This window comes from Orycteropus afer, unplaced genomic scaffold, assembly GCF_000298275.1.
Source record: "Orycteropus afer afer isolate SDZICR_OR568_19922 unplaced genomic scaffold, OryAfe1.0 scaffold00127, whole genome shotgun sequence".
NCBI lineage: Eukaryota > Metazoa > Chordata > Mammalia > Tubulidentata > Orycteropodidae > Orycteropus > Orycteropus afer.
In genome coordinates, this window is record NW_006921714.1 from 5,866,874 (window position 1) to 5,877,023 (window position 10,150).

Sequence of the window (10,150 nt, forward strand, 5' to 3'; positions counted from 1 at the left end):
AGCTTATAGACTGAGACAGACTAGGAAGAAGGAAGAGGCCGTCCACTTCTGAAAGAATTGGCCAGGGAAAACCTTGTGAATAGCAAAGAAACACTGTTTGGTACCAGATTCCTTAGATGTTACATATTACCGTGTTTACTTCTCTTTCTCTACATGTGTATTTACACGTGTGCATAATTTTTATGAACCATTTGAGAATAAGTTGCAGACATGCAACTTTAACCACTAAACATTTTAGTGTGATTATCTAAAAAATAAGGATATTCTCTTACATAACTGTGGTATAGTTATCAAAATCCTGAAATTAACGTTGCCACAAACTATAGTATATTATCTAACTTATAGAAATTATTCACTTTAACTGATCTAATTATAATAATTTTACCTTTATAGCAAAAGAAAAACTTTTCTTTGATCCAGGATACAATCCAGGATTACTTGTTGCAATTAGTCCTGTCTCTTTAGTCTTCTTTCATCTGCAGCTATTCATCAGTCATTTTTTTTTGTCTCTCATGTCATTGACATTTTTGAAGAGAATGGTCCAGTTATTTTATAGGTATACCTCAATTTTCTTCTGATGTTTCCTTATGATTGATTTGGGCCATGCATTTTTGGCAGGAATACCACAGAAGTGATGCTGTGTTCTTTTCAGTCGATAACAGGAGACACATTTGTTCCATTAACCTTTGCCACTTGGTTAACTCTGATCACTTGGTTTAGGAGTTCTGCCAAGTTTCTCCACTATAGACTCATTATTTTCCTCTTTGAATTATTAAGTAAATTGTGGGGAGATCTTTAAGACTATGAAATTTACTATTTCTCATCAGACTGTCACCTACTCGTTTTAGCATTTATGGGTAATTCATGCCTAAATCAATTATTAAGGAGTTCTGGTGGTATAGTGGATAAGGCACTTGACTGCTAACCAGAAGGTCAGTGGTTCAAACCCACCAGCTGCTCTGTGGAAGGAAGACTGGGTGATCTGCTTCTGTAAAGATGTACAGCCTTGGAAACCCAATGGAGGTCTCTATGAGTCAGAAATGACTCAATGGCAGTGAGTTTGGTGTTTTTCTTTAAATCAATTATTCCTACCTTGGTTGCCAAATGGTAATTTTCAAATTCTATAATTTCTTCTGGTAGCATAGTGCCTAAGGCACTTGACTGCTAACCAGAAGGCTGGCGGTTCAAACCTACCAGCCACTCCTTGAAAGGAAGGTTGGGCAATCCGACTTCCGTAGTGATACTGCCTCAGAAACCCAAGGAGGGGTTGCTATGAGTTGGGACTGACTCGATGGCACATAAGAACAACAACATCATTTCTTCTAAATTTTTTAGATGGCATTATCCTGAAGGAAGAGATTTCCCTTTTATCTCACCTATGCATTTATTTGCTTACCTACTGTCTTAGTTATCTGGTTGTCGTTGTTAGGTGCTGGCTAGTCAGTTGGGACCCACAGTGACCCTGTGTACAACAGAAGGAAACACTGCCTGGTCCTGCACCATCCTCACAATCATTGCTGTGTCTGAGCCCATCGTTGCAGCCACTGTGTCCATCAGTATTGCTGAGGGCCTTCCCCTTTGTCACTGACCCTCCACTACACCAACATGATATTCTTCTCTAGGGATTGGTCCTCTCTGACAACATGACCAAAGTATGATAGACGAAGTTGCGCCATTCTTGCTTCAGGAGGATTCTGGCTATACTTCCTCCAAGACAGATTTGTTCATTTTTCTAGCAGTCTGTGGTACCTTCAGTAGTTATCCAGTGCTGCTGTAACAGAAATGGCTTTAACAAACAGAACTTTATTCTTTCACAGTAGTGGAGGCTAGAAGTCCAACCTCAGGGCACCAGGTCTAGTGGAAGGCTTTCTCTCTCTGTCAGCTCTAGTGGAAGGTCCTTGTCTCCTTTCAACATCTGTGAGCACAGTGTTCCTTGACAGTCTCCATGTATCTTAGCATCAGTCTACCCTTGGGTCTAGGAGGTTCTCAGCACAGAGACCCTGGGTCCAAATGATATGCTCTGCTCCCAGCTCTTCATTCTTGGGGGTACTGAGGCCCTTTTGATCTTGACTTTCTACTACCACCTTTTAATTCTTGTATGATACAAGATGATGCAGGTCACACCCCAGGAAAACTCCCCTTGCATCAAATCAGGACTGTGACCTGAGTAAAGGTGTGCATTCCCAGTCCTCTTACAACTGACTAACTGGTCACATCAGATCACATCATGGGGGATGATTACATCCTTATATATAACTGCTAAACTACATCATTACATAACTGTCAAACCACTGAGAATCATGGCCATGCAAAGTCAACCTTTATTTTTTGGGGACACAATTCAACTCACGACACCTACTTATATCAGCATGTACTCATGGATTCTTATTTTATTCAATGGGGTGTAATTTGTTGCTATGATTATTTATTTTGATGCTTCTATTATCCCATATTTGCCCAGTAGGAATCTCTTCACATGGGCGCCTATGTTCTTTTGACATTTCCTCATCATTTTTTGAGTACTTATTTAATTTGGGGATGACAAGATGTTCCAGGTTCATCTTATATTTTTCTAGCCCCAGCCTTGGAATCAGCCATTTCTGCAAGGATCCCTGATACCTTTTAGTGGATATTAGTATTTAGGAACTAAAGACCTGAGCAATAGGTGAGGGAGCAGCATTTTAAAAATGTGTAAAATCTCACAAACCAATGAGTTTAAAAGATAGCTCTTTTAAATATTCTACAGGACTTAAAAATAATTCTCAATATTTTATCTTATATTCATATTTCTTATAGGTGAATTCACAGAAAACAACTTATAGTCATGATCTAGAAGCCTGTGTTGTCTTTAAATAATTTAACGTTGCTATCAGTTAGTGAAAATTATCCACAAGTAGTATGCCAGTGAAATATTGGATACAAGGACCAAATTTCTTTTCTTTGTCCCCTTTTTGGTCTTCTTTTGGATGTCTTTCAGATGGAGTTGCAAGATGATGGGATCACGATGGGTTTAGAGCACAGTTTGTCGAAGGACATTATTTCCATTATAAACAATGTCTTCCAAGCCCCCTGGGGGGGCTCCCACACCTGCCAGAAGGATGAAAAAGCAATCGAGTGTAACTTATGTCAGTCTAGTATTCTCTGCTATCAGCTTGCTTGTGAACTCCTGGAGAGACTAGCTCCCAAAGAAGAAAGCCGGCTGGTGGTAAGCAGTTGAAGGAATGAGATGACTTGTGTATGATAGTAATAAAGACAGCAGTAGCTTGTGTGATGGAGTCTTCCTCCAGTATTATCTTATGCTCCATGCTGGGTTATATGTGAGACTGTGTTAAAAGAAAGTTTTCCTGTTGCTTCCACCAACTCAGGCTTCTGGAAAGTAATACAAAATGGAACCAAACTATACAGAATTCTATTGAGTGGCTTGAATTACCTCCATTCATGTCATTTTCCTAAAACCAAACAATTCTGGTATTTGCTGTTATAAAGTTCTGTTACCAAGTTGAAGTAATAGAAAATACTATGAAATATACATATCAAATATTACATAAGTAGATTGTATGTGGACACTGAGAATCCCTGGGTAACCTCAGTTTGTAAAACCAATTGACTTCATCAACAATCAATAAAGTCTTCATTCCCTTTCTAGTTGCTTTTATTTCCTGCTTTCCAAGAAAATTGCCTAAATAAGAAACAGCTAATATATGCCATATGTTAGATACTGCATATATTCACTATTCCCCATTTAGTCTATTTTCTATCTAAGACACACATATTATCAAAATATCACCGTCTTATCATCATAACTAGATGAACCTCAATTATTTGAGCTAGTGTTACCATCTTCTCTTTGCTTCCTTGTCCCTGTTGCTTGTTTAGGGTTGAAAGTGACTTCTTTTTTCCAGTTTGCATACATGCAATTAAGTATTTCTTCAGATTTTTAAGTACATTTGGTCCATTTAACTTATTCTTACTCATCTCAACATGCCAGTAGTATGGTCTTTTTAATGTGGTCACTGGGCTCTTACTATAAAACAGTCACAATAATAGATGATAATTAAAGTCAAGAAACTTGATGTCTAATCAGGAAGACATTTAAATGAATATAAGAAATTGTGATGAGCATTATGGTAGTGGTGTGATGAAGGTAGCTATAGGAGTACAGAGAAGAGACAATGAGATGGGGATCAGGGAGGTCTTCCTGAAAGAGGTGACACCTGAGCTTATAATCTGAAGGAATAGTGGGAGTTAATGAAATGGAGGCAGTAGGGGAGAGGACTTTGCAGACCTGGAAAAGAACGTGCTTACATGATATAGAGAAAAGGACAGAATGATATGTTCATGAAGCTGCAAGTAGTTTAGTATTACTACAGCAGGAAGGAGGATGGAAAGTGGTAAAAGCTGAGTTTTGAAAGACTCAATTTTAAATTCATTTTCATTAAAGACTCTGTCTTGTCCATCTAGGAAGTTTGGATATTGTCTTGGATACAGTTGAGAAACCCTGAAGAATTTCAATTCAGGAAGAGACATAGTTCAATGAATTTGAGACATTCATTTTTTCCAGTGTACTCCAGGGAGTAGACTAGAGGATTTGGACACTGGAGACAGGAACCTAATCAGAAGGCTAGTAGAGTAATCAAGGAATGAACTAAAGCAATGCAGGTTGTGATGAAGAGAAGAGGTAGGCTTGAAAGATGTCTGGAGAAGAGAGTCAACAGCACGTGGTGTCCAACTGATGTTTAGTCAGGGAAATGATTTAGATAGATTCATATTTCCTGGCTTGGAAGCTGATAATGAAGATTTCTATAGCAGTAAAACCAAAAAACCCAAGCCCATTGCTGTTGACTCAATTCCTCCTCACAGAGACCCTGTGGATAGAGTAGAACTGCTCCACAGGGTTTCCAAGAATGTAATCTTTATGGAAGTAGACTACCGCATCCTCCTTCTGTGGAGTGGCTGGTGGATTTGAATGGGTGACCTTTCAGTTAGCAGCTGAGTGCTTAACCACTGTGCCACCAGGGCTCTGCTCTGGTAATAAGAGTAATTTTTTCGTGGGAGTAGGATATGGTGGCTTTTAGACATCCAGATGGAGATTCTTCAGTCTATTGTGATAGGTGAAACCATGTGTGGATTTCAGCAGCAGAGACTATGTTAGTGAGAAGGGAATCAACTGAGGCTAGATTTCTGGGAAGCCCAGTTCTTAAGACAGAAAAAAAGGGGGAGAGATAAGGGAAACAAACACACAAAAAACCCTAAGAGGCCAGAGATGCAACAGAAAAACTGACAGAGAGCACTGACTCAGAAACCAAGGTGGAATATAGATGAGAAGAGGAAGGAGCAGCTGGTCATGCCAAATTTTGAAAAGAGGAAAAATGAAAGACTGAAAGATGCCCAGTGGAGTCCGAAATTAAGGGGTCCTTGCTGACTTGGTGAAGAAGGTAGTATGCACAGACTGAGGACAAATGACAGTAGCTTGAGGTTTGAGGGCAGATCCAGCTGAGGAAGCGGGTGGATGAAACACAGACTTCTCATTCAAGAAAGGAATGAGAGGGCAAGGAGGATGGAAGGGATGTTCCCTTTATTCTACCCCTAGCAGACTTCCGATGTTGTGTCCAGTTTGACAACATTGTTTCCTAAAACAAGGAAGAGCATAAATGTGAAGAAACAGAGCCAGCAAGAACAAGTCTCCATGTGATATGCCTTTGACATTTGTCCTGTGCTTAAAATAAAAATTTGAGGTGAAGCAAAAGGACTCAATTTTCCTTTCCCAAAAGGAGCTCTGGTAGTGTAGTGCCTAAGACACTTGACTGGTAACCAGAAGGCTGGCGGTTCAAACCCACCAGCCACTCCTCGGAAGGAAGGTTGGGCAATCTATTTCTGTAGTAATACTGCCTCGGAAACCCAAGGAGGGTTCGCTATTATTGGGGTCCGACTCGACACATAACAACAACAACCATCAATAAAATAGTACCATGTCTAGAATGATTGAGCTGCTTAGTTCTCATGGAATAAGTGGAGGTCATCAGGGTAGGGTGAGGGCATGAGGGTGGGCTGGCAGGAGGCTTAGGCAGATATGTAAGAAAACATAACACCAGTCCCTGCTGCTTCCGAAGACAATAGCCAGGAATGTGGATGAAAAAGCCATGATGGGGCAAGCAAGATTTCACTTTATCAAACTGTACAGAACTCAGTCTGTCATTTGATTGGGTGTCTTGTTTGTGGGTGAACTGGGAACAAGACCAGGCCTTAGCAAAGCTGTGTGGTTGGCAAAGAATTTCTCCAGAGTCTGCCCAAACACTGTTTGAGCACTCATTTCTTTCTTCCTGGGTCCTTCCTGTATCCCATCATTCTTTGGCTTCTTGCTTTTGGCTGGCTGTTGAGTAATTCTTGAAAACATTTTTACTGGTGAAGGTGTTACTTAAAAGAGTATAAATTTAAAAGAGGATATTTGAAGATGGAACCTGAAAGAAAGAACAAAGCTAAAATAGGAAGATAACAAGAGATGGATATTTTAAATGGCAGCCATATTCACACACTAGCAATTTCTTCTTTCTGCTCATTTAACTTCACCAGATAACCAGTATTTGGATCTTAAGATATTGCTGTGAACTCCTCATTAATATTTAATTTAATTAAATGGGCCTGGATGGAAGTCATGTGGTAGACTGGGATATTGATTGTGGGGATAACAACAGAGACAGAAAGCAGGCTTAAGAAGATTTGATGATGTTTTTGATATTTCTCCATATTTATTTCAGGTGAATGAGAATGTTTCAGTAACAGCTGATACAAATTCCCTTAAACCATTATGGAAATAAGCTCCAGTCTCTTCTGAGTACTCCTCTGGCTTTGCCCCTCGAGCTCAGCACAGGGCCTGGGACCCAGCCAGCACCCCAATCCTTGTTGAACTAAGCTGACCTGTTCCTTGCATCCCTAAAGGACTGCTCATCTGGCTGCTTGTCATCTTTGTTTCAGGAGCCCACAGACAGCCTCGAGGATAGCCTTCTTTCTTCTAGACCAGAGTTTATCGTAGGCCCCGAAGGTGAGGAGGAGGACAGCCCTGCGGCCAAGCATGGAGAGAACCCAGGCCGTCACACTGAGCCCACTGAGCATGCTGGTAGGTGACCCTGGCTGAGCTGAGGGGCAGGTGGTGTGCGTACCCCAGCTTGGCCCGTTTGAATGTCCGAAGCCTTCATTTCTTAGGTTAGTTTTGAACTGGGCAAGTGTAGACTCGGTTTCCTTAGTCTCCACACATGTAAATGAACCTTTTCCCACCCGAGCATGAAGTGAACGGATCCATTGTGTAACAAGATCCAGTGGAACAAAGTTGACCTCTCTGACAGCAGGGAGCTTGTTATCCATAAAACTCTATCGTGTTAGTGTAGAAAACATCATCTCCCCTGCTTAAGATGGGCCGTGTTCTCTGTGGAGGGGTGCCTGTGGACCACGTCTGCATGGCGAGGCAGAAAATGATGACAATCTCGCTAGTAACTCAGGGTGGCTTGGCTAAAGCAGAGTGGATAGAGGCAGGGGGAGCTTATGCTGATGCACCTCCAGGGGCTTCCGTGGGGTCCTGAGCAGGCTCACGATGTGTGAGGAGCTGTTTGGGTTGGGCTGTAAGGTTGGTTGGAGGACAACTGCCTGTTTCCAATTTGCTTCAAGGCTCTGTGGGAGACTTGGGACAGCAAGATGGTGGACTGGCCCAGCAATCATACAGTAGGTAGTAAAGAGCCAACGTAAACCTGGGTGAAAGTGAAAGAGTCCCCTCCCCTGAAACTGAGCTCTTCTACAGAAGAATAAAGAGTTTCCAGACTCCTTTGGGGACAGTTGCCAAGTTGTAAAAATGGATAATAAATCCTAAATTCAGTTACGACTAGTAAAGAGAATTCAGAAACCCATGAGAGATATGCTTCCTTCAAAAGGAGAAAAGCAAGACTGCCCAGGTTTCTGGACTTCAAGGGAGGAAAACACTGAGAACATCCACCGTCACTCATCTGCCGCCGTGGTCCAGCAGGGTCATAAACAAAGGAAGCAGCCAGAGTGCTGGTTTGCTGTTCCTCGGAGAGTCATCAGCATCATTATCTGGGCAGACCTTTGGGCCAACACACCTGCTGAGATCACATACACTCCACACGCTTCCTTAAGCATGCCTTCTCCATGAGGCAAAATGAAATTCCATGCCAGGGCATGCCTTCTGGCTTATTGCCCAGAACGACATTCTCATCAAAATGGAAGTTTTATTTCAGTAAACTCTAATTTAATGTGAAAAAATACTTGACAAGGTTTTAATTAATGCATTTTCTAATACCTTTTCCTCATAGTTAAACACAAACTCAACTTAACATGGACATGAAGCAAAATTTATTAAAAAAAGAAAGAATCGCAGAAATTCAGAAATCCTGCCCCTGGGAAAGTCTGATTTCTGGATGTGAACTGTGTCACTCTAGGAATTTGTACAGGATCTGGAGCAAATTCCAGGAGCTTTTCATTTTCCTGCATCCACTGTCCTGAACTGTGGGAGTGCCTTTCCCTCGGAAGCCCACTCCTCAGAACTGAAGTTGGGAAGCTTGGGCTTCCCATTTTCTACTCCGCCAATGAACAGAACATGCTATTTAGCAACTGTTTTGTGTGGCTCTTTGTAGCTGCTCAGGTGGCTCATCCAGCCTGTGGTAACTACATCATTACTCCAAAATTCTTGGTCAAAATGGACTGCTTTACTCTCCCAGTGAGTAGAAATATCTTGACTCACACCACTGAGAACCATTGAAACATAGACTTTGAAGGAACACCCGAGATTGTCTGCTTCCTTGATTTTCAAGGTGTACTTCTTGAAGCCATTCGGCTGCTAACCAGAAGGTCAGCAGTTCAAACCCACCAGTTGCTCCTCTGGAGGAAGATGAGGCAATCTACTTCTGTAAAGATTTACAACCTTGGACTCCCAATGGGGGTCGCTATGAGTTGGAATTGACTCAGTGGCAGTGGATTTAGGTTTTGAGTTTTGCTTCTTGAAGTTGTAAGGGTCTGTGTTGTTTCATGTGGAACTTCCTTTATCAGAGTGACAGCTGGTTGAAAGACATGGACAAACGATGAAGATCCAGGCTCCCTGCTGCAACAGGAGTCTTGTTTTAATTCCTGTGTTGGGGGTCTAAGTATGATTTTCTTTAAACAAATTATTCCACAGAAAAGAAGTTTGAAATCTACTGAGCTGTTCAGCCTTCTTGTTTTGCGCATGAAGAAAATAAATCCCAGATGAGGTAAAAGGCTTACCCCCCGTCATGTAGCTGGTATTCATTCTTTATATATGCTTTATACTTAACATGCTTCCAAAAATGTAACAGAGCCTCAGAATCATCTGAGGCGTTTCAACCAACAAAAATTGGCTTCTCTCCCTGTCCCTTCCTCCAACTCCAAATATTGCAGTTAGTGGCAGACATGAGACTATAACCCAGAATTACTCAGAATTAATTACCTTGTTTTATATCCTGCAGCTGCTGACCCATAGAGTGGCCCAGGTCCAGGATTTAGTTTCTTAATTGTATATTTTATTATATATTTATTGTGATTTGGGTGAAGATTTACAGAGAAAATCAGTTTTTTATTCATAATTCCATATACCGTTTGTTTTACGTCATTGGTCGCACCCCCGTGATGTAATTTCACTCATCCCACTTCCTCCCTGTTTCCTGTTTCCATCCTTCCTTCTTCCCAGTCCTTCCTGCTTTCTGAATTTTGTTCTGGGGCAAATGCTGCTCTTTTGATCTCAAATGATTGATCGTTCTAAGGAGTGTGTACTTTCTTAGTGTTATTGTTCACCTTGTAGACCTGTGTCTTGTTTGGCTGAAAACTGAGCCATGGGAGTGAGTTCAGTTCCAGGCTTCAGTGGTGTCTAAAGGCCACAGTCTCAGGGGTTCTGTAAGTCTTTATTTGACCAGCAAGCCTGCTCATTTTTATAATTTTCAGTGTTGTTCCCCATTTTTCTCCCACTGTCCAGGACTTCTCATGTGGTCCCTTTTAGAGTGGTCAGTGGAAGTAGCCAGATACCATCTGCGTCTTCTGGCCTCAGAGTCATGTAGGCCAAGGTTCACTTGATCCCTTAGTCCTTTGGACAAATTGTTTCCTTGTATCTTGATTTTCTTCACTCTTCTTTGCTCTG

At 41.5% G+C, this 10,150-nt stretch overlaps 1 protein-coding gene across 1 annotated transcript in view; it reads left to right on the forward strand.

Moving 5' to 3' along the window:
• The window catches only part of UNC79 (unc-79 homolog, NALCN channel complex subunit), a 284,033-nt gene that overhangs the window by 120,835 nt on the left and 153,048 nt on the right, over positions 1–10,150 (forward strand). The window contains exons 18-19 of the mRNA XM_042781482.1: positions 2,978–3,205; positions 6,973–7,114. Coding sequence (XP_042637416.1) covers positions 2,978–3,205; positions 6,973–7,114 — 370 coding nt within the window. The remainder of the gene's footprint in view (positions 1–2,977; positions 3,206–6,972; positions 7,115–10,150) is intronic.